This window comes from Meriones unguiculatus (assembly GCF_030254825.1).
Source record: "Meriones unguiculatus strain TT.TT164.6M chromosome 13 unlocalized genomic scaffold, Bangor_MerUng_6.1 Chr13, whole genome shotgun sequence".
Classification (NCBI taxonomy): Eukaryota; Metazoa; Chordata; class Mammalia; order Rodentia; family Muridae; genus Meriones; species Meriones unguiculatus.
Window position 1 is genome coordinate 1747457 of NW_026843580.1, and position 25901 is coordinate 1773357.

Below are 25901 nucleotides of genomic sequence, written 5' to 3' on the forward strand. Positions count from 1 at the left end.
AAGTCCCAAAGAGGGTCAGATTTTCCCAGGTGAAATTTGGGTAGAGGTTTCTTGAGACCATCCAAGGTCATGGTAGTGGCCACTATTTATGCTAGTTCTGTGAACTAAATCCCTAGCAGTTGGGTATTGTGAAGTAGAAAACCCCTTCTTTAATCTTGATTTTGTTTTTATTTATATTTATTTTTTTTTATTTTGCTTTTTCAAGGCAGGATTTCTCTGTGTAACCATGTATGCCTTCAAACACCCTCTGTACACCTGGTGGGCCTTTCAGTCACAGATATATGCCTGCCTCTATCTCTGGATTGCTGGAGTTAAAGGCATGCACCATTACTGCCTGGCGATTAATCTGGATTATTTGAAGTGAAAAGATATCTTTTTCATGTAAACCACATTTCTGATAGCAGTGTACACATATAAACTCCATTGAAGATGATAGCTCTTTCTTGTTTTCTGCTTGCTCAAACTCTGGCTATCAAGGTCATATTTTTTGGAACTGGGAGTAGAGCCTACTTTTTGGAATTCTGGGATCTACTAAAGACCAGCTGAGACATCCAGCTACATGGTCTAAGTGGCTACTGAATTTTTCAAATTTCCATTTGCAGACAGGGATTGTTGGATTAGGTGGACCAGAAACTGTGGGTAATTCTTATAGATCCAGTTTCTACATCCATAGAGAGATTCAGTCTATCTGTTCTGTTCACTTACACATCCGTTGCTGATACCACAGTGTTTTTCCAGTTTCTTGTTTGTTTGTTTTCACAGTCTCACAGAGGAAGACATGCTTGATCCAAATTGTGTATCATCTGTTTGCTGCTTTTCTCCTACCAGGGGAAAAGTAGCTTCAGTTTAGCGGACCTCAGTGTGAAGTCACAGAACAATCTCATTTTGCTTCCTAAAATCTTTCTAAATTGTTAGTATTTTGGGTAGCCTTCCTCATGTGGATAGACTGTTTACTCCACTGCAAGTTGAGTAATGGATTGTTCAAGCTATCCACCTTGATTTCAGGAGGAGGAGAAGGGAAAATGATTCCTGATTGCCTGAAGACAGAAGGGTAGGCTATTAGACAACAGGCAAAATTCAACTGACAACGAAATCTCTGCAGATCTGGAAAAGATGTGGCCTTGATTCTCCACATATGGATGCAAAGTTCAAGTCATGGATCCAAGATCCCTGCCTGGAGCATAGATTTTTCCAAGGTCAGGTTCCTCCCTAAGCCAGGGTCTCATTGCTCTTTGTAATTAGCAAATATGAATTCATTCCTCCTGGGCCAGGAAGTACTATGCTTTGTCTCTTCAGTACACTGTGACCCTATGGGATGTGCTCATGTCGCTCAAGACTCACTGGCCAATCAGGACTTCCAGACGAATCCTGTACTCAGAGGAAGAGGAAGGATCTTCCGGGTGCAAGGTTTCAGGTTCCGTTTGGAAGCTGAGCTGTCTGGAATGTTCTGCCTTCTGTAGTCTGAGCTCAGCTGCTGGTTCCTGTGAGGGGATTTCAGGCGACTTCCAAAGAGACGACATGGTGAGTGTGTGGCCGAGGCAGGCAACGTGGTGGTGGAGCAGGAGGCTGAGCAGCAGGAGGTGCTTGTGAGGTCCTTTGTCCTACCCTTAGGAATGCTGAGCACTCTGAGTCCCACGTGTTATAAGTGGGATGGACTGTGACCAGACTGGATACGGTGACCTGGCACTGTTAAGACTGAAATCCTTGGACAAATGGCTGAGGTGCCTATTTAACAGTCCAGAGCAGAATTAGCTACCAGGTTTCCCAGCATCGCTGAGTCCCTCCCTGTTTATAGGCTATGGCAGGCATACACTGCCCTCTAGCCCAGGGCTCAGGCCCGTTAGCCAGCTGCCTTTCTTTCTGTTATCTACCCAATTTGGTTACCTGATCTGTTTCATCTATTTACTGTCTTAGTCTCATGGTTTGGCGTGCCCCTCTCCTCTCCTCCCTGTCCTCCCATGTCTTAGGGTTGTGTTCACCTTGGGCTCTCCTGGATGTTCCGGCCTGTGGGTGTGCCTTTCTATCTATAATAAACTTTCTCCCCACCATACCTAGGAAGAGTCATGTTACTTAATTTTTATTTTTTCATTCCCCTCCCATTTGCCACTACTTTCTTTCAAATTCATAGCCCCTTTTAGCTTCAGTTGTTGTTACTGTTTGCGTTTGACTGAGGCTTGCAGCAAGAATTATCAGCTGTGATGTAAAAATGGCTGCATTGGACAGTGATAGGGTAATGAAATGTATACATGCAGGTCTCTGTGACTTGTAAAATAAACATGTACCCATGGAGAGTGGAACATTTTACTAAACTACTTTTTTATCAGGCTCTGTCTGTTCCTAGAATGGAAGGGCAGCGCTGAGATGGATGGTGCTGTCTGAGTCCCCTGATCTCTCATCCTCCACCAGTAGAAGCAAAAGTGTTGCTTTGGAATGAAATGAGCAGGGATGCCACAATTTAAGCTATGAAAAGAAAACACAAAATGTGACATGAGTTTATGTTTTTTCAATAAGGATTTATATTTCATATTGCTGAGAGCAAAACTGTAGGCTTTCCTCTTTCAAAAACTTACTTTATTTACGGTTCTTAAATGCCTCTACCTCCCTTCCACCCCACTGCTCTAGACAGGAGAAAAACAGGTTAGTACAAACAAGGAGCTTGTATCTCTACAGCTACTTAATGCTGGTTAGCGTCATTGACTTCTTTAGGGCATTACCAGTCTCTGTCATCTGGATTCCAGAAGTCCACTCAAAGAGCAAATGGAACTATTTTATTAAAACTGTTTTATTTATTCATTTCTAAAACTCTACCTCTCTTCCAAACCTTATTCCTTCTAACACCCCAGCTAGGTAAAAGAGAACAAAATCGAGAAGGGAAAGAGTTATAGGTCTCTTTAAGCTGCTCTGTGAGGTTTAGGGAGGCCAGGATCTTTGGGGCAATGCCTGTTAGTCACCAGTATATCCAGCAGTCCAACAAACCAGCAGTGACAAACAGAGTAGCAGTGTGGGTGAACAGCATCAGGAAGAGCAGCAGCTTCTTCCTTCTTCAAAGACCCCAGGCACCCTCATGCCTCTGGCATGTGTACCCTCTTCAGAAGACTCAGAATTAAACTATGTGCAGGTGGCAAAACCTCAGGCCTCCTAGAGACAATCATAAGTAACAGCTGTGGGCAAACTGAAGCAGCCTCGTGCTCCACACCTGGGGTTAAAAGAAAAACACATTCACATAACATGAGTGGGATTTATTCTTAATACAGTTTATGATTTTGTGATTTGATATATTCTCTCTCTCTTTCAGTTAGTTTTGACTAGAGTTTGTCTGTCTTGTTGATTTTTCTCAAAAACCCAAAACTTTATTTCAAGGATTCTTTCTCTTCTTTTTATTTTTTACCTAAAATTGATAATTTCTTGATGTCTACACCTTTTGTGTGATTACATATTTTTGTTCTAGTCTTTTCACGTCTGCACTTACCTTGATGGTATGAATCCTCTTTAATATCTTTATGTAGACACTTTGTGCTATGAAGTTTCCTCTTAGCATCATTTTTCATTCCTCATTATATTCTATGAGTTTTCATGTGATATATATTCGTTTTCATTGAATTTTATATTCTTTAAATATTTTTTTTTGTTTGAAACCATTTTTTTCACTTAGTTGAAGGTTATTCACTTTCCATGAGTTTGTAAGCTTTGTGTACTTTCTGATGCTATATATACATCCAGCTTTAAGCCATGGTGGTTTGATAGGATATAGGATGTTATTTCAATTTGCTCTTAGGACTTGCATTGTGTCTGAGTATGTGGTCAATTATAGAGGATGTTTCATGTAATGATGAGAAGATATGTTCCTTTATGTTTCTGTAAAAAGTTTTGTAATTTTCAGATAGTTAGTCCCAGCTGTGATAATATAGCTGAGCTCAGGTGGTGACATATTGCCTGACTCTTCTTGAATCTATTCCTAAACTGGTGTCGAGGCATCTGGGTTTGGGGCAATTATAGGACCAAGTGCTGATTTGATGTGTGGGAGTTTTGTTCTTGGGGTACTGTTAGCACTCTGAAGTTTCACAAAGTGTGTTGGATGAGTGTTGCTATTTTAATGACCTGCTTGGCTAGTGTATTCATGGTGTTATGTTTGCTGGATGGTATGGAGGGAAAAGAGCCACATGTGTTCAGTTGGAGCACTAGGGAAGATTCTTAGAATTGGGTTTGTAGTAACAACGATATTGGGGAAGATCCCCAGTATACTGCTTTAGTCTCCATGCAAACATGGCCTAGCATATGCTATTGTACTGATCCAAATCCACACGTATGTTTTAATATTTGCCAGAGAGTATATTCTTATTCTCAGGATGTCATGTATTCATGACATTAATACTGCCTGAGAATTCTGTGTCATTGGATTGCAGGTGTGTGACATTCTTCCTACCTCTTGTGTTTCTTTTGAATATTTAAATGAGGTAATATCAGTAGTATTTTGCCTGTATGTGTGACTATGAAACTCTTGTGTACCTGGTCCTCACAATAGTCAGAAGATGGCCTCCGAACTTCAGAATTTGGTGGAATGTGTAGTTGTGAGCCTCCATGTAAGCACTGGCAATTGAGCCCAGTTATATCCAGACCAACAAGAGCTTTTCATTGCTGATCCACCTCAACTGCCTTATGTTGCTCATTAATGAACAACTATTCCAGTACTAATGTTTTCACCTGTGCATTTGTACCTGTTTGAACACTCATTCCCTTTTAGTAAGTTCTCATTCATATTAGAGTTTAAACTGGGACACGTCAGGTTTCTGGAAGATAGATACAGAACTGTATTGAGTAAATAATTCTTTGTAGGATCTTCAGAAATACCATGGAGTTCTTTGAATCTTTCTTAATTAAATGGTTTTTGCAGCGATAAAGGCCTTAACTCTACCTCAACTGGATATCATGAAATTTGTTTTGGTGCGAGACAGGCTTCCAGCTAAATGAGATACACATACCTCTGCTTCCTGACAACTGAAATTAAAGTCATGAGCCAATACATCCTGCTTGTCCATAATTATTGTAGTAGTAATTGTGCATACAATTTTGTGATCTGCGGTCTGTACTGTTCATCAACATCCTTGACTTGCTTACTTTATGTCTGTTAATTGACATTTCTCTTGGAAGGCTATATTCTATTCAAAAGGTGCAGAAATGAGATGAACATCCTCATTTAGTTTACTTCTAAAATGACCAGGTGAGTACATCAGAAATTTTCTGTCAGGAGGTAACTCAGGGAAGATCCAGAATTATATGAATATATTGTCGATGAAGTATACTTTTACATTGTTGCCACTATTGTGCTTTCTCTTATACCCATGTTTGGGATAATTTAGAATTCTATCACCATTGATGATGTGAATGTGTACTTCACTCGGGAAGAGTGGGCTTTGCTGGATCCTTCCCAGAAGAATCTCTACAAAGATGTGATGATAGAGACCTACCAGCACCTTACAGCCATAGGTAAGACAGTGAATTTTCTTTCACTATTTGGTTAAAGTGGACATCTGTTGTTGATTTTTCTCAATCATGCTCTTATGTAATTTCAATTTGAATGAGGAAGAGTAAATCAATCATGTTTCTAAGGTCACTGAAGAAAGAAAGTTAAATTTTCCCTAATTTTCAATAAAATATCAACTCTTTCTGGTATATATTTTAGGCTACAATTGGGAAGACCATAATATTGAAGAACAGTGTCAACGTTCTAGAAGATATGGAAGGTAATTATCTCATGGAAGCTGATATAAATATGCCTGTGAAAAATTTTCAATGTGTCACAGGAGTTTTAAAGGAAAGCAATAGTGTAAAGAATCCAATATTCTAGAGTATTAAGGAATATTAAATTCTCCCAAACTCATGTTCCTCAATGTAAGCTATCTTCCTTATGTTTTCAAGGCATTTTGATATGAATGAAGACAGTGAAACCTTTGCTAAACAGATATTACTGTAAAAAGGACTTTTATTCAACCCATAAATCATGGTCTCCAAAGATTACTGCCCCTCTGTCTGCTACCCTAGGCCTGGGCAGGGCAGATTCTAGGTTTCATACAACCTACCTTAGGCCTAGCAGTTTTTTGGCTTCTGAGAATTACTGCTCAATAGACACACCCTATCTTGTTCTTTCTGAGCTCATAGATGGCTGTTTCATTTCAGCTTTTCTGGCTCAAACTCCTCTCCTAGCTTCCTTATTAAATCTGGCTTTTCTGCTGTCACCTAATTGCTTTGTATAGTCTCAAACTAACTCCATCTGTCTTTTCCAATCTTCAGGTCTTTTTTATTCTCTGGCTCATTTGATCTTGACCTCAGTTCTCTCCTTCCAACCTGTCTTTCTATTCCTGTCCCAGTAAAACCCCCTCCATCTTCATGTAGTACCCCTTAAGAAGCTCATTTCCATTTTTGTCTCGTGAGAGATGCATGTATCATATTCTGCCAAATATTTTTCTGATTCTGTCGGCTTTTCTGCCACTACTTTTTCTTCTAACTAATTTAGTGTGTCTGGTTTTACGTTGAGGTCTTTGATATAATTGGACTTTAGTTTTGTACAGAGTGGGTAGTATGGATCTATTTGCATTTTCCTGCAGGTAGATATCCAGTTAGACCAGCACCATTTGTTGAAGGTGCTTGCTTTTTTACATTGTATGCTTTTGGATTTTTTTGTCAAAAATCAAGTGACTGTAGTCGTGTGGATTTTTTTCTGAGTCTTCTATTCAGTTCCATTGATCCACCATTCTGTTCTTATGCCAATATCATGTAGTTTTTATTACTATGGCTGTGTAGTATAGCTTGAGAACAGGGATAGATATACCTACAGACAAACAGTTGTTGTACAGGATCGTTTGGGCAATTTGGGTTTTTTTCTTTTTCCATATGTAGTTGAGAATTGTTCTTTGCAGGTCTGCAAGATTTACGGTGCTATTTTGAAGGAAATTGCATTGAATCTGTAGATTGCTTTTGGCAGGATGGCCATTTTCACTATGTTAATCCTATGGATTCATGAGCACGAGAGATCTTTCCATCTTGTGATATCTTCTTCAATTTTTTTCTTCAGGAACTTGAAGTTTTTTCAAAGAGGTCTTTCACTTGCTTGTTTAAAGTCACACCAAGGTACTTTGTTATTTGTGGCTATTGTAAAGGGTGTTGTTTCACTAATTTCTTTCTCAACCCTTTTGTCTTTGGTATACAGGAGGGCTTCTGATTATTTTGCATTTATTTTGTATCCAGCCACTTTGTTGAAGGAGTTTATCAGCTGAAGGAGTTCTCTGGTTGAATTTTTGGGGTCACTCATGTATACTATCATATCATCTGTGATTAGTGATACTTTGACCTCTTCCTTTCTTATTTGTATCCCCTTCTCTCCTTTAGTTGTCTTATTTCTGTAGCTAGGACTTCAAGTAATGTGTTGAAGAGATATGGAGAGAGTGGGCAGCCTTGCCTTCTCCCTGTTTTCAGTAGGATTGATTGAAGTTTCTCTGCCTTTAGTTTGATGTTGGCTATAGGCCTGCTGTATATTGCCTTCCCTATGTTTACATACGGGCCTGTATCCCTGATCTCTCCAACAGTTTAAATTTGAATGGGTGTTGGATTTTTGTCAAATACTTTTTTAGCATCTAAGGATATGATCAGGTGGTTTTTCTCCTTCATTTTGTTTATATGTAGATTACATTTTGACTATGATGTGATGTGAGTTTCTATCCTGGCCCTGTCTATTGGTGTCCAGTAGGCCTCTTTTGTGGTAATGGACAACTCTTTCTTTAAGTTGGGAACATTTTCTTCCATGATTTTCTGGAAAACATTTTCAGGACCTCGGAGCCTGGAATCTTCTTTTCCATCTATTCCTATTATTCTTAGATTTTTTCTTTTTTTATTCTTTATTAATTAAACTTTTTCCCTTTTGTATTCCCCTGTGGTTCCCTCCCTCCTCCTGTCCCAATCCCTCCCTTGCTCCACCCTCTGCATGCATGCTCCTCCCCAAGTCCACTGATAGGGGAGGTCTTCTTTTCCTTCCTTCTGATCCTAGTCAATTAGGTCTCATAAGGAGTGGCTGCATTGTCATCTTCTGTGGCCTGGTAATGATGCTTCCGCCTTTGGAGGAGGTAATTAAAGAGCAGGCCAATCAGTTCATGTCAGAGACATCCCTCTTCCTATTACAATGGAACCCACATGGATACTTAACTACCATGGGGTACATCTGTGCAGGGGTCTTAGGTTATTTCCATGCACAGTCCTTGGTTGGATTATCAGTCTCAGGAAAGACCCCTGTGCTCAGATTTTTTGGTTCTTTTGCTCTCCTTGTAGAGTTCCTGTCCTCTCCATATCTTACTGTTTCTCACTTCTTTCCTAAGATTCCTTGCACTGTGCCCAAAGGTTGCCCATTAGTCTCAGCATCTGCATTGATAGTCTGCAGGGCAGTCTTTCAGAGGTCCTCTGTGTCAGGCTCCTGACTTGTTCTCTCTTTTCTCCTTCTTCTGATGTCCATCCTCTTTGTCTTTATGGATAGGAATTGAGTAGTTTAGGAAGAATCTTCCCTCTTGATTATTTTCTGTAGGTGTATAGATTTTAGTAGGTTTATCCTATATTATATGTCTGTATGAGTGAGTATATACCGGGTGCAACATTTTCCTTGTTTCTTATTGCTGAGTAATAGTCTATTTTATATTACCTCCATTTGTGCTTCCATTCCTCCACTGAGGGGCATCGGGGCTGTTTCCAGCTTCTGGCTATTACAAATAAGGCTGCTACCAACATTGTTTAGCAAATGTCCTTATTGTATACTTGAGCCTGTTTTGAATATGTGCCTAGGAGTGGTATGTCTGGATCTTGAGGAAGCGCTATTCCTAGTTGTCTGAGAAAGTGCCAGATTGCTCACCAGAGTGGTTGTACAAGTTTACATTCCCACCAACTGTGGAGGCGGGTTCCCCTTTCTCCACAACCTCTCCAGCAAGTATTGTCTCTTGAGTTTTTTATTCTAGCCACTCTGATATGTGTAGGGTAAAATATTAGGGTCGTTTTGATATGCATTTCTCTGATGACTGATGAGGTTGAGCATTTCTTTAAGTGTTGCTCTGCCATTCGATATTCCTCTATTGAGAATACTCTGTTTAGCTCTGTACTCCAATTTTAATTGGATTGCTTGATTTTTTGCTGTTTAACTTCCTTATTTCTTTATATAGATTTTGTTTTCTCAGAGTATCCTTGATTTCTTGGAATGATTGTGTTTTGAATATTTCTAATATTACTTTTTCTTTGAGAGAAGTTTAAGTTGCTGCAAGCATATCTTAAGTACCTGAGATTCTCCCTTCCATCTCTTGTATTCTATTGGTGATGCTTACTTTTGTGGTTCCTGATGTTTTCTAGATGTTCTCCAGCTGCAGGTGTTTCTCTGTTTGTGTTTTTGTTATTGGTTCTAATTCTGTTTTCACACCTTGCACCATTTCCTTTCTGCTGTTTGAACATGGATTCTTCTCTTTCTGCAATGGTCTCTAGTTTTTGATGGTTTCCTCTCTATATGGCACTAATTGTGCCTCTACTTGTGCCTCTTCATTTGGCTATGTTTGCCTGTATTTCTTTAGGAGCTTTGGTCATTTCCTCTTTATTTGCCTCCATTTCTGTGGCTATACTTTGAGAGATTTGTTCATTCCTTTGTGTGTCACTAATAACTGGATAAGTATAGCTTCAAAATCATTTTCCTGTGTTTCTGATGAATTAAAGTATCCACTGATTTGTGGGGTTGCTGCTGAAGCCATGATGTCCTGATTTTTTTTATTGGATATGTTCCTGCGCAGACCTCTGGCCACCTGCTTATCCGTAATCTTCACTTTTTGTTCAGACTGGTTTCATCTTTCTCTGGTATATGGAGTATTCATCAGGAAGATGGGAGAGGTCCACAGGTGTGAGTGTGTGTGTTGGAATATCCACCAGCACAGAAGCACAAATGTGTTTGAACAAGTGTGTACAAGGAAGGGTGCCTTGAAGGAGAGTGTGCTAGATAGTGTAAATGCCTGGAATATGGTGCCCGGGATAGTGCAGGCACAAGAGTGATTGTTTACGCTGCCAGAGTTGGCAGACACAATGCACATGTGCAGATTCCCCGAATATCTCAGTAGTCTACATGCCATTGGTATTCAGCTCTGCATGGGCTCCAGGAGTTGTTTGCCTGGAGTCCACTGGTTTATTTGTAGAACCGGGGCTTCCATGTTGAGAACACTGCCCCAAGAATACCAATGTTGTCCACAGTGGGTATGTGGGTGGGAGGGATCTGATGTCTGGCTGATAGAGTAGAGGGACCCTGGATCTGGGACTCTGCAGGCACTCATATGAAGGCATGCTCAGAGCTCTTTGGTCTAATTAGAGAACACAGGTTTTCCCCCTGTTTTCTACTCCCAGATGTGTCCCTGCTTGGGCAAATCTGGATGTAGGAGCTCTATCAGCTCAGTGGTGCTGCAGCTGCAAAACTTGGAAGCTGGTAAAACAGTCCACTGGGGGAGTCCAGCCACAGCTGCAGAAGTGGGAGGCAGGTACAGATGTCTTATGGGAAGCGTTGTGGAGACCCTGCAGCAGTCTGCAGTCCTGGGTGGCCTGTACAGCCAGCTGCCCTCCAGTTAGGGTCTGGGAAGCTGGTACAGTCACTAGCTGGGAGGCCCTGAAGGGCCAATACAGTTGGTTGTGGACCTGGGACATGGAAGGCTGGTATAGCCAGCAGCTGCCACTGAGGACTTAGGAGGCCTTCCCCTGCTGACTTAGTCAGGAAGCAGGGAGTGTTCTGCTAGGAGCTGCGGGGTACTGTGGGCTGCCTCGGCTAAGGAGAAGGGAGACCTGATAAGGGAAAATGCACAGGGATCAAATGCTCACCACTCTCAGTCCCCAGAGGAGTCCTTGGATGACATGGATCTAAATGGTCTCAGCTCATGTGTTGTCCCCTCTTGCCAAGGAAGCCGCAATGTAGATGTTCTGGCTTTAGCTGCCTCTCCACTCACCAATTTCAGAGTTTCAGATCCTCGGCCTCACAGATATGATGTACGCTGGTTGCCACCATCTTGGATCCCCTATTGTTCTTTTTTAAATAACTATTTTTTGTCAAGTGTGATACAACTCACGTGAGCATACGGATATGGAAAATAGAAACATACCTCTCTTTCCCAGAACAAGTAGAAGATGTGTAGTAGTCCTTATTTTGTGCAAACTTTCTGAATGTGGTGCAAATTTATATTTAATTTATTAATCATCATTCATAAATGAATTATTAATGAAATGTTAAAGAGCATTCATTGTCTCCCCAGTAGCAGTGATGATCTTGTAGGTCTCCATCATTACATCTGTGTAGAGGTACTTTTGGGAAGTATTCACCAAAGCTCACTTTTCCTGAGTGGGCTTTTTCCTGATGTATATTATCATAAGTTATTGCATTCTAAACTTCACTATAACTGTGTACAATAGAACACATGATAGTGACCACAGTATAAATTAATATTTGTTCATGTTTTCATACATTCATTATTAATAACAAATAAATCATGAACTTGTATCACATTCATAAAGTCTAGTCTGAGCAGGGGATTTTTAATAATTAAACTAATTACTTAATTAGTTTTCCAAACTCATTGAAAATAAAGTCAAATAAATCACACTACAAAAAATCACTATGATTACAGGCCCTCTGGAAATTGTTGTGTTTATGATGGTTCACTTTACAAAATCAGTATGACTAAAACTAAATGAATGCATTCACTGTGATAAAGCTGAGTTCTTCTAGGTCTTTTTAAATATGTGATGAACCACTTATGGAAAAATGATGCTATAAGTGAGGCATGTAATAAAGTTTCTCGCGATCAATGGTATCTTGTAGGGTACAAAACACCCACAATCAAGGAGGGAAACTATGAATGTAAACAAAAGGATAAAATGTAAATATGAACCTTTATTTTACAGTTATGCCAAATTGCAACCTTAATTTACACTGACAAATAGATCATCATTGTAATGATTATGGTAAAGCTTACACATATCCTAATTATCTTTGCAGGAATGAAAGAACACATGTTTATGGGAAACCCTATGAAAGTAACCAGTGTGGTAAAGCCTTCACACATCACACTGATCTTCAAAGGCATAAAAGGAATCAGAGTGGAGAGAAACCATGCAAATATAATCAATGTGGTAAAGGCTTTTTGCAACACAGTAAACTCCACCTACATAGAAAAACACATGCTGGAGAGAAACCCTATGAATGGAAAGAGGGTGAGAAAATCTTTTCCCAACATGGAAATCTCCAAATGCATAAAAGAACACAAACTGGAGAGAAACCATACCAATGTAATCAAAGTGATAAAGCCTTTGTATGTTGCAGTGATCTCCGAAAGCCTGAAAGAACTCATACTGGAAAGCAGTCCTGTGACTATAATCATTGTTGTCAAGCCTTTTCACAACAGGGTAGTCTCCAAATGCATGAAAGAACACATACTAGAGAGAAACTTTATGAATGTAATCAAAGTAGTAATGCCTTTTCATGCCCCAGTAGTCTCCAAAGGCATAAAAGAACACATACTGGAGAGAAACCCTATGGATGTAATCAGTGTGGTAAAGCTTTTTCACAACCTAGTGGTCTCCATGTGCATAAAAGAACACATACTGGAGAGAAACCCTACAAATGTAATCAGTGTGGGAAAGTCTTTTCACAACCCAGTAGTCTCAAAAAGCATAAAAGAACACATACTGGAGAGAAACCCTACAAATGTAATCAGTGTGGGAAAGTCTTTTCACAACCCAGTAGTCTCAAAAAGCATAAAAGAACACATACTGGAGAGAAACCCTACAAATGTAATCAGTGTGGTAAAGCCTTTTCACACCACAGTAATCTCCAGGTGCATAAAAGAACACATACTGGAGAGAAACCCTACAAATGCATTCAGTGCGGGAAAGCCTTTTCAAACACTAGTATTCTCCAGGTGCACAAAGGAACACATACTGGAGAGAAACCCTATGGATGTAATCAGTGTGGTAAAGCCTTTTCACAACCTAGTGGTCTCCATGTGCATAAAAGAACACATATTGGAGAGAAACCCTACAAATATAATCAGTGTGGTAAAGCCTTTTCTCAACCTAGTGGTTTCCATGTGCATAAAAGAACACATACTGGAGAGAAACCCTACAAATGTAATCAGTGTGGGAAAGTCTTTTCACAACCCAGTAGTCTCAAAAAGCATAAAAGAACACATACTGGAGAAAAACCCTACAAATGTAATCAGTGTGGGAAAGCTTTTTCACAACCCAGTAGTCTCCAAAGGCATAAAAGAACACATACTGGAGAGAAACCTTACAAATGTAATGAGTGTGGTAAAGCCTTTTCACACCCCAGTACTCTCCATGTGCATAAAAGAACACATACTGGAGAGAAACCCTATGGATGTAATCAGTGTGGGAAAGCCTTTTCACACTACAGTAATCTTCAGGTGCATAAAAGAACACATACTGGAGAGAAACCCTACGAATGTAATCAATGTGATATAGCCTTTGCAAGTTGTAGTGGTCTCCAGAGGCATAAAAGAATTCATACTTCAGAGAAACCCTAGGAATGTACTCAATGTGGTAAAGCATTTGAATATTGCTGTGATCTCCAAAAGCTTGAAAGATTTCATACTGGAGTGAAACTCTCTGAATATTACCAGTAAAGCCTTTGCATGTCACATTTTTTTTTCAAAGCCAGGAAAAAAATCCTACTAGAGAGAAAACCTTATGAATGTATTTAGTATGATAAAATCTTTGTTCTTTTCTATAGGCTTCACTTTCATGAATGATTGATACTGAAAAGAAAGCTGATGAATGTGGTATAATTAGCAATTGACTGCATCTCACTACATAGCATGATGTGATATGAATATGTATTTATAATTTGATGTTCCATGATTCTGTATGTTTCTGCTAATTATCCGTTTGTCATTTCATCTTGACGTACTATGTTCTATAGGAAATATATAAAAGGTTCTAGATAATGTAACAGCAAGGATAATTACTAAAAAAGAAACACTTCTGGTGTGTGTGTGTGTGTGTGTAAGGTTGTGTGTAAGGTTCATGGGGTTTGAGGCCATGGCAGATATGTACAGAGTGGGACACAACTTTGTTTCATCTCCTTTGGCCATCTAAATATGATGATTGAGGTCTGGTTACCTGCTTTAGACAACCTGAGGGCAAGCTACCTCCTACTGTATTCTCTGTATCTACTCTGCTATGGTGGATTCTCCAGTTCTTCCCCTCTTCTTTTGTCTTCTCAGACATGTGTACTTGTTAGTCAGAATACCAAGCAGGCCACCACTTTGTGGTCTCAAATAGGAGTTTAAATCTCCTCAGTCCCCACTCTGTCATCCCTGTAATCTCTCTGCCTAGCAGGAATAAGGATATTCTGAATAAACATTTCTATATCTCCCTTGGGGGAATATCTAGTCAATCAATGAACTCCATGAAATTCTGATCTCCTCTGAAATGTCATTGTTCAAAAGACCTATTCCTGTAGATGAGGTATTTTCTGCTCAATAACATTATGTCATTCTTTGAATACCTTGCAGGAGAGACATAAGCTGAGCATGGAGGAGAAATTTACAGATGGGAAGTTTTTAATACATGGCGTGGTTATATTACTGAGTTGTGTATCTCTTACCTGCTGTCTAAACATATTAAACCTAAAGGGTGAATTAGGTACCATATGTTGTACTTCACACCTGAGAAAAGCTGCTGAGGTGCCTTTTTGACAGAAGGGGATCTGGCTTCCAGGTTCTCCCAGCATCCCTCAGTCCCTACCTTCTAAAAGGCATGATTGCCATACTCAACCACTACCGTTAACTTTCCAGTCCTGTAGAATAGGCTTCAGCTCTCCCAGAGGCTCTTCCCCATATAGCTAGATATTTTGTTTTCTTCTATATGCTTTTCTTCTCTCACTCTTCCTTTCTTTGTTTCTTCTCTGCTTTCTGTTTACTCTCTGTGTGTTCTCTCTCTATTTCTTTTGCTCCCTCTGTCTCTCTTTCTCTCTACACATACTTCTCTGGCCACATTTATGTTTTCTGCATGGGAGCTTCCCTGCAGTTCCTTTGGAACTGCGAAGCCTCTGAGAACTGTTTGCAATAAGCCTGTGTTTAAATGCTTCATCATGTCTTCAATTAGCAAATTTCACCTGTGGGAAGAAAGATAAAGTGAAACCTTATATATTCATCACTGGTCAAAATTAGTCACAATGAAGAAATATGTTAATATGTTTCCAGTTTTCATTAATAATTTGTGTTTTAACCATTGTTTGTTTGTTTGTTTTTTCTTTTTTCTCTAGCTCCTTATCAGTGAAGTAGGGAAAGTGCATATGGGAAGATGGAAAGTGGGTGAGAATGGGTGGTTTGGAAGGGGATACAGGCAGTACACAAAATGAATAAATTGTAATAAATAAGTAATTAAAGATGATTTCATTTTCAATCATTGATTTTTTTTCATTTAAAAGAATAGTCTCAACATGAATCTCAGGCCTACATGGAACTTAGTATACATACTAGATCTGCTTACCTTGCCTTCTTAGTGCCTGCAGTATAGTTGGGTACGGTCTTCCTCAGTAACTGAGTTCTTTCAATGGGCTTATAGAGAATGAATCGCTGAGTTCAAATGGTCATGGTAGGCAGGACACAGGCTCTGGTCTTAACTCCAGTAAGAGAAAAAAAAATCTTTCTTCAGTTACAGTTGTTTGGCTTAAAATCCTCTCCTACAATTATAAAGAAAAATATTTTTTTCTTTAACATTGAGTTTTTATCACTCATCATAGTAAATCGGAGTTCTGTCCTTAGTCAACATATAGTGAACAGTTGCCTCACAGACATAAGTATGTATACCTATGTGTCAACACTCATTACACTCATCCCAACATTCTACTAAATCACTGAGGTTGAAACCACCTAAGCCAGGCTTGGTAACACAGGCCTATAGTCATGGTGTTTAGAAAGAGGAGGCAGGAACTTGAAGATTTCAATGTCATCCTAGCAAATATCCAAGGTCAATGATATAATGGGAGGTCCATAATGGAAACGGAGACTGATTGGATAAGACCAATGTCCATAGTCCTTCCTACAGCCCCATAACATCCAGGCCATGCCAGCACCATGTGTTACCTAAGGAATTTGCCACCCCTTGCTTGCTAATGTTTCCTTTCCAAGACAGGTCAGGTCACTTCAGAGTTAGACTTATTTTGGGCATTGAAGATTAGAATACTCTTGGAAGTGGGAGAATTAGCCTCAGGAAGTGGTGAGTTCCTTATTTATATACCCTATGGAAAGGGTTAAGCACAAAAACCCTTACCCACACATGCCATATGAATGGACTAAGTTTTGTTTATATACATCGATCCATACTTATTCACACATTCTTTTTTAAGACATTGGAAGGAAAGAATTTGAAATGTTTTGGAGAAAGGACAAAAATAAGGGAAATGATGTAATATATTTTAATTAAAATCTGTAAAATTAAATTCAAATAAAAATTGGTTATAGAGGGCATAGGAGTTAATAGCTCTGGGTGTTGTTATAGAAGACAGGTTCCATTTCAGGAATCAGAAGCTAGCTAAGCATAAGCTGTAAATGCATCCCCAAGGGAGCTGATGTCCTCTTTGGCCTTTGCAGTTAAGACACACAGACAGGTGAATGCAAAACATCCAAATAAAAGAAACACATACAAAGCTTTAAAATGTTGCTTTCTAAGGGCTGATGAGATGGCTCTGTATTTAGGAAAACTCACTCAGGACTTCACAAAAGATAAGGCTGAATCCTATCTTCCATGGATACAGCCTCCCTGTTCTTCTGACTGAGAGATTCACACACAGACTGGGGCCCTTAGATACCTGTAACATATACATCTTCCAAGGGGCTCAACACAGTCCCAGACCCTTTGGGTGATTGTTCTCTCTCTGTCTCTCACACACATACATACACATTCAAACATGCACATATCTCCATGAACTCCACCAGCATAGTGCCCTCACATGGCCCCATAACTCAGAAAATAGAAGATTGTGTGGTGACAGCTCTTTCACCAGGTTGTCCTTCTCACCATATTCTTTTTGAAATGGAGCTATACTTAGACTCCAGAGAGTGACACACCCCATCCAATGATTCCATTATCTCTTAATTTTCCTCAGTCAGTTCCATTAGCTGAGTACCAAGCTTTCAATTACATAAGCATATTGGGCCATCATCATTCAAATCATCATGTAACCTCTAGCCAACTTTTCATTGAGTCTATTTTCCACTGAATCTTCCTTACCTTGACCTCCATGACCTGTATTTCTCTCGCCACTCCCTTCTTTCAGTACTTCCTGGAATAAAACATTAAGCTCCATGTTAAACATAAAGTGGCTTTTGATATCTAGATTTCTTATATATTGTGTATTGGTAAAAACAACAATACTTGGATTTTCTGACAATGACAAGCATATTTTGAGGGTACAAATTTTGTTCTTCCTTTCTTCTCTGTTGCTGTCATTAACTCCACTAATGGAAAATGACTCAGGTGATAAGTTGGCTTCTTTGGCTGATGCTGGCAGGCCCCAAACATTGAGGGAGTTCAGGAAAGAAACTCAGGCTATCAAATGAAGGCATGGATTATGGTGGAACACTTTTGTTGCTATGTTCTTTTACAAGGTCACTGTCTACTTCTATGTAAATTTTCTTAACCAGCCCAGGCCACGTGTTGAGATAAATTTCGACCATCAGTGCCTGGGGTTTGCCACTGAATTCACAACCACTGTATTCACCCACAAACATAGCCACAAGTGATTGTCATGTGGGGAACCCCCAGTTGGTACTACCTCAGATCATGCTAAGCTATGTAACATTGACAGCTAAAGCCAACGAGCACACACAGACAAGGTATAAGAATTTTTAACAATTTAAAACCAATGTATTAGCCATCTCAATCATCTTAGTAGGAAAACCACAAGCTAATACAGCAACAATTGAAAAACACAGATATGCCAAGAAATGGGTTACTGACTTTTTAGGAACTGAGATTTTTTTTTCCCAGATAGAGAGGCATTCATCTCTAGAGTTTTCTCCAGACATGGGGCAGATCAGAATAGCCTTCTATGCTTCTCCTGTTAATCTCTGGTTTCTACAGATGCAGCCACACAGATGCTTGTAAGAAATAAGTGACATAAATGTGTTGCCTGATTTTCACTGCTTCATCTTTACCAGGCTGCTTTGCCTGGCCTGAGGATGAGGAGGAGTTCAGTCTTGATAGGAATTGATGTGTCAGTGCTGGAAAGAGGCTCCCTTTTTTGAGGACAAGGGGAAGGACAAATAGGGTGAGAAGGAGCCACAGGAAGGAGAGGAGGGAGAGGACTGTGATTGGGATGTAAAATGAATACAAAAATTAAAAATAAATATAAAAAGAAATATCAACCATAAGTCTTTTCTCTCAAAGAGTGTAAAACTTGTATTTAACATATGGAATTCAAATCTCAACATGTCCTCCATCCACCATAATATTCTTCCTTCCCAGGAACATGTCTGAATTCTAGTTGTTTGATGACCAGGATCAGTGACCTTTCTTTTCCTGGAGCAGTGTCTTCCTTCCCCTTCCTCCTTCTTTCCATATGCACCAGTTCCTTTCGTACTCACATTGTAAAGGAGATTATGAGGTCTGACCACAAATTTTGAAGAAAAAAATTCAGTCACCATCACATTCCTTAGGATAAAACAAAGTGCATTTGCTATTGAGGAACTGTTCTTCTCCCAAATAGGTATGTTCCCTTTTAACAAGCACATCCTCCTGATGAAGTGAAAAGGTAGTCTTGTCCAGGCAATTATTTGTAGCAATTCATATTTTAGTGTGAGAAGGTAAGTCAGTTAAGGAAACACCTGAATCATCCTCTGAAGATAAATGCCTCCCACCAGCTTCTGTAATGGCCTTGTACCTTGAGAATTCTCCATCTGAGTAAAGGAACTTCTGGGGTGCAGGTCTCTAGACATTACAGTGACTGTGGTCCAAGGAAATTAGCAGGGCCGCAAGAACCATCTGTGCATACACCAAAATTAAGAAATGCTGTGGGGAACCAAAAAGTCCTGTTTTGGTAATTGGGTCATCTCAGGGTTGAGACATGTGCTTCATATGAAATTTGGGTGCAAGAAATCTTATAAAAAGACATTCAGCAAAATGTAAACCAACATGGGTGAGCCACCAAGGTAGCGATAGCTCTAGAGAAAAAGAAAGTAGAAACAAACTGAAGAGAGAAATCATTTCTTGTTGGCACAGGGGAGCCAACTCCTCCTGCTCTGTGACAGGCTTCCTTCATCTCCCCTGACCTACGCTGACTAGGGAGAGATTGAAAACTGCAAGTTTTCCAACGTAGGTTTTTATCCAGGCTTCATACTTTAGTTCAAGTCTCTATCCTCTTTGTGTGTATCATTATCTGTAATTTCCCTCCCTACCAGCCCTCACAGAAAAAGATGGCAACATTTAGGTCAGCTCTGCAGTTAATGGCAGTCTCTTGGGGTGGTTAATTTTGACTGTCTTCAATGCCATAAGTCAATGCTTTTCTGAGCAAAAGTGACACACACACACACACACACACACACTACCAATATTTTACTTATGATAAACTATTTCAGAAAGCGTGTTTCCCAAAGTATTAAATTCCAGATCATATAAAAGGTCCCAGAACCATCTGAGCTCAGCCCCGTCACAGTCAACCACAATACAGTGGGGTCTAGAAACCTCTTGTACCTGGGGACTGAAGAGGTAAAACCCCTGAATGACAAGGCTTTGCTTCCACAGTTGCAGTACCTGTGCTAAAATATGTGGACTCCACAGTTTCTGATTGAGACAACAGAATTCTTTCCTTTGTTCCATGCCTAATTACCCCAGCCATAGAAATCTTCTCCTCCTGTATCCAGGACAAACTAACATGGTTTTATAAAGAAAAGGGAGTCTGACTGGACTCATCTAAACCATGTATCCCACAGGGCCATGTGACTAATGAGTGTTGAGCTCACCATCCATTGAAGGTGAGCTAACTCTTCTTATGATTTTGTTGCTATGAAAACATGCGGTGACCTTGGATGCACATAGAAAGGAAAAAGATTGAATAGGAGCTGGCTGACATTTGCAGAGGTTTAGTCCATGATTACCATGGAGGGAAACATGGCAGTGGGCAGGCAGAGATGGGGCTGGAGAAGGAGGTGACAGTTCTAGATCTTGATCAGCCAGCTGCAGAGTCACCCTAAGCCTGCTTGAGCATATGAGAAGTCAAATCCCACTTTCCCAGTGACACACTTCCTCCAAAAAGGCCATACCCCCTGCAACAAGGCCCCACTACTCAACCTTGCCACTGCCAATTTGTCAAACATTCAAATACATGAACATGTGTGGGCCATTCTTTTTCAAACCACCGCATTGACCTTGAGCACAATGGAATCATGTGGTTTGATCATCTTTTGGCTAGTAACCTTACCACCATGGAGGCAACCATGAATTTGCCATGTTCTTTACTAAGGATTTCATAAAAAGGTAAATGCCATGTGACTTCTTGGTTATTGTTGCATAGAAGAAAATGGAGGCATCCATAAACTTCCTGCTGTCAATGAGCTCTCTGGGTATCACCTGATTTTTACTAAACATGTGACCTTGAGAGACCAAAGAATTTTGGGCATTGGTTTAAAGTTAATGCACAGCCTGAAGGAAAGCCAGCCAGGTGCAGACAAGTCCGGCGACGTGGGGAAAAGAAAGAGCTTCACTACATTCTTTTCCTGCCCACTAGAGATTCAGTTGCTAGGATACTGCCTATGCATTCCTTTCTGTAACCCAGATTCTGATGCCTCTAAAGGTTGACTTAAAGAGTTTTTCTTCCTCATGAATTGGCTGGTGTAACAGGAAATAGGCATGTAGGCTTGATGTCAGAGAGAGTAATCCTTCTCAGTTGGTGGTGCCATTTGGGAAGAATTCAGAAATGCTGTCCTGCTGAAGTAATATGAGGTGGGCTTTGAGAGTTTACATTCCCACAGCATTTCCAGTTTCCTTCTCTGCTTCATGCCTCAAGATGATGATGTGAGTTCTTTAGCTGCCAGATCTGAAACTTGCTATCACATCACTTTCATAGTGATCCCATATCCCTCTGGAGCCATAAGCCAAGGGAAACTTTATTGTAAAAGTTGCCTTAGACACTGTGTTTCTTCACAGCAACAGAAAAGGCAATACTAAATACCCACAAAATTTATACCTGGGGTCTAGGTCCTCTCCATGCAGAGTCCATGGTTGATTTATCAGTTTCTGCAGGCCCCCGGCCCATGATTTTTGGCTCTGTTGATCTCCTTGTGGATCTCCTGACACCTCCAGGTCTTTCTCTCTCTGCCTTGTTTCATAAGATTCCCTGCACTCTGCCCAAAATTTGGCAATTAGCGTCAGCATCTGCTTTGATACCCTGCTGACTAGAGTCTTTCAGAGGACCCTAGGGAGGGCTCCTGTTCTGTTCCTTGTCTTCTCCTATTTCCTATGTCTGTCCTGTTTGCTCTTCTGAATGAGGATCAAGCCCCTTCCTTAGGGTCCTTGTTGTTGTTTACTTTCTTTAGGAATCTGTGTTTTACTATGTTTATCCTATCTCATATGTCTAATATCCACTTATAAGTAAGTATATACCATGGTGTCTTTCTGCTTCTGGGTTACCTGATTTAGGATCATCTTTTTGTGTGTGTGCTCTCCATTTGCCTGAAAATTTCATGATTTTCTCATTTTTAATGGCTGAGTAATATTCCACTGTGGAAATGTACCACCATTTCTTCTTCCATTCCTCTGTTGATGGACAACCAGGGTATTTCAAGAAACTTGCTATTATGAATAAAGCTGTAATGAATATAGTTGAACAAAATGTCCTTGTTGTATGGTTGAGCATCTTTCAAATATGTACCCAGGAATGCTCTAGATGGATCTTGAGGTAGCACTATTGCTAATTTTCTGGGAAAATGCCAGAATGATGTCCAAAGAGGTTGTACATGTTTACATTCCTACCAGCTTTGTAAGAGAGTTCTCCTTTCTCCACAACCTCTTTAGCATATGTTCTCACTTGAGTTTTTAAACTTAGTCATTCTGATGGGTGTAAGGTGGAATCTCAGGATTGTTTTTTTGCATTTCCTTGATGACTAAGAATGTTGAGCATTTCTTTAAGTGCTTCTCTGCCATTTGATAGTACTCTGGTAGAATTCTCTGAGTAGCTCTGTACCCCATTTTAAAAACTGCTTTGCTGTTGTTTAACTTCTTGAGTTCTTTATATATTCTGGATATTAGCCCTCTATCAAATATAGGTTGGTGAATATCCTTTCCTTGTCTTTAGCTTGTTGTTTTGTTCTGATGACAGTATCCTTTGCTTTACATGAGATATTCAGTTTCCTGATGTCCCATTTATTGACTTAGTGTGTCTAGTTTTATGTTGAGTTCTTTCATCCAGGTGGACTATAGTTTTGTGTAGGGTGAAAACTACAGATGTATTTGCATTCTTCTACATGTAGACATCCATCTAGACCAGCACCAATTCTTGAAGATGCTATCATTTTTCCATTGTATGGTGGTGTTCTCTTTGTCAAAAATCAAGAATCTGTAGGCATATGGGTTTATTTCTGGGTGTTCTTCTCGAGTCCACAGATCCAGCAGTATGTTTCTATGTCAGTACCAAGCCTTTTTTTATTGCTGTTGCTCTATAGTACAACTCAAAAACAGGGATGGAGATAGCTCCAGAAGATCTTTTATTGATTCTATTTCACCAAAGTCTATGAGTCTGTTTTTTTTTTTTTTCAGGGTATTTAATCCCCTTGAGAATCCCAAAATTGAGAATTGTAAAACCCTGTTTACTATTGGTTGAGCCATAATACACACTTTTAATCTGAGAACTTTCTGTTAATTGTAAACCTATGATTATAGTGTGGTTCACCTAGCCCTAGCACAGATCTTTATTCTGGGAGTCCTCTGTATCCTGGATCTAAACCTCAAGATTATAAAACATTCAGAAAGATGATCAGAACTAGGTTTGCAACCATATAGATGTAATACAGAAATCAGCACTTGAATTACACAATAACACTATGCCTATGAAGAACATAGATAAGAAACCTGTGAGCTTCATATAACTCTTTTTATATTTTCATGTATACTGCAGATAATAATTACTTTACTCAGTTCATACACTGTTAAACAGTTAGTTTGTTCACCAAGGTTTTAATACTTTTAAAATAGTTCTGGATAGTATTATAGAATGCTTTCTAAACATACACTTAATTTTCAAGATTATACCAATTAAATTGTTTTGAAATCTGCTTTAATGACAATCTCTTTGAAACACATCATGATATTCAAGGTCCTTGATCCTAACATTAGAGTTAAATTTTATTTCTTCCATGGTATATAATTTTATCTTTTAAAATTATATATGATATATATGTAATATATATATATACATGTATATATATATATATACATATATAGAGAGAGAGAGACAGAGAGAGAGAGAGAGAGTGCCTGGTTATTTTGTAATAAGTTGTTACTGCATTTTAACTAATTGTCATGTTTCATCGGTCTTCTATGAGGAAGGGAACATATACAAATTTTGTAAAAATGTAGAAATCAGAATGCAGTCAATAATTATGGTGGCTTATTAAGTTGAACACGTTAGGTTCTTTTTCTAAAGTCCATGACTTCACTCTCCTGGAGTACTTGGCTAGGTTTCTAATACCAGACATATTTTCCATTTTCTTGGTTGAGTTTTAAGTTCCATTGAACAGATGTTAGTTACCACCAAACTATGAGTGCCGCTATGGAAACCATAGGGATATCTTGCCATGATAATCACTGCTGTCGTTTATAGGTACAGCTGTGTAACACTGTTGGTTGCTTGCCGACATCATAAGCCCACATAAAAACATCCAGTGTTGTGAAAGCTAGTGTGCATGCAGGAGGCTTTCAGGTCAAATCCAAGATGAATTCTCTGAGGCCTGTTTCTGAAGTTCATGTTGGCTTCAAGAAGTGGGGGCTTGCCTTCAAACTCTGGAATAGAACCAAAGGTAACAGCAGCAACCTAAGGGTTTTACACGTGCGTTGGACACTTTTCATGTGAAAGAGAATTTTTTCCATGCATGGCACTGGTGCTTTTATTACATAGTAGTCTATGTCCTCTGTGGGGAGCATGTGTCATAACTTTTTTACAAACTATATGTATGTTTATATAGACACATACACATGTCTTAGAGATGTCTTATTAATGAAATTCTTTCTACCAGGGAATGGCCTGAACTTTCTCAAGGTCACTATAGCTATGCATTTTTCAGCTTTATTCATCTTTTCAAAAAGGCAACTCTTGGTTTCTCTTTTTAAATTGCATTTTCTTTAAATGCATCATAGCTCTAATCTCTTATTATTATTTAGTCCCTAGTGTTTCTTAGTAATTACAATGTTATTTTTTATTTTCTCAAGTGCTCTGTATTATTTACTTCGGTATAGAATATTGTCTCCTATAGCCAAGGCTTCCCTCATGCTATGTAATTACAAATTGTCTTGAATACCAAGACCTGTCTCTGCCTCCTAGTGCTGAGAAGACAGTCCTGAAACTCCTTGCAGGCTGGGCCTTACTGGTCAATGAGAAGATAAATTAGGCCAGTGAATGAGTCTTCCAACCTCTCTGGCCTTTATTGGAGGTTTACAAATGAAGAAGTAACTGTGTAAAAAGTGAGATAACTGACCAGTATTGGAGCTTTTATAGTCACAGCACTGAAAAGGATGGGCAAGAAGAGGGAGGAAGCTTTCATGCTTTGACAGTAGTTGACATTAACAATATGAAGTGAGGTAGTCAATTATAGATGATCAATAAATGTCCTGATTGGACATTTGTGTGCTCTAGAGCACAGGTATTCAAGAATCAGAATAAAGAACTAACCTTCTCAAAAGGAAGACATGACTGCTCTAAATTGTATATCACATGGGGATTTGTTGTTGTTGTCGTTTTGGTTTTTTTTTTGTTTGTTTGTTTGTTTGTTTTTGCTTTTCTCCCGGGGTTGTCTGATACCTACCAGGTGAAAAGTAGCTGCAGTTTCAGTGACCCCACTGTAAAGGCACACGATAACAATGTCATTTGCTTTCCTAAAATCTCTCTTTAATTGTCAACATTTTTGGCAGCCTTCCTCCTGTGGACAGATGGTTCACTCCACTGCAAGTTGAGTAATGGGCTGTTCAAGCTATCCCACTTGATTCCAGTAGGAGGAGGGAAGTGCCTGCTGAGTGCTAGAAGACAGAAGGGTAGGCTATTAGACATCAAGCCAAGTCTACTGACAAAGAAATCTCCGCAGATCTGGAAATGGTGTGGCCCTGATTCTCCACATATGGACCCAAAGTTCAATTCATGGAACAAAGGTCCCTGCAGTGAGCATACGTTCCTTCCTAAGCCAGGCCCTATTTGCTCTTTGTAATTAGCGAACACACATTCATTCCTCCTGGGCCAGGAAGCACTATGCTTTGTCTCTTCAGTACACTGTGACCCTATGGGAGGTGCTCATGTCATTCAAGACTCACTGGCCAATCAGGACTTCCAGACGAATCCTGTACTCAGAGGAAGAGGAAGGATCTTCCGGGTGCCAAGTTTCAGGTTCCATTTGGAAGCTGAGCTCTCAGGAGTGTTTGGCATCCAGTGGTCTGAGCTCAGCTGCTGGGTCCTGTGAGGGGTTTCAGGCGACTTCCAAAACGGCGCCATGGTGAGTGTGTGGCCGCTGCCCCCAACATGGTGGTGGAGTAGGAAGCTGAGGGCTGAGCAGCAGGAGCTGGTGTGTTGGTCCTTCCCCGGCTGGATGGAATCCGGCAGCCATCAGCTGCATGTGAGGTCCTTTGTCCTGGCGTTA

General features: G+C 39.8%; 1 protein-coding gene across 1 annotated transcript; it reads left to right on the forward strand.

Moving 5' to 3' along the window:
* Window positions 1–5450: 5450 nt before the first annotated feature.
* LOC132650500 (zinc finger protein OZF-like) lies at window positions 5451–13586 on the forward strand. Its single transcript, XM_060375831.1, has 3 exons — window positions 5451–5484; window positions 5681–5741; window positions 12125–13586. The coding sequence occupies exons 1-3, from the start codon at window positions 5451–5453 to the stop codon at window positions 13584–13586; spliced, it is 1557 nt and encodes a 518-aa protein (XP_060231814.1).
* The last annotated feature ends 12315 nt before the right edge of the window (window positions 13587–25901 follow it).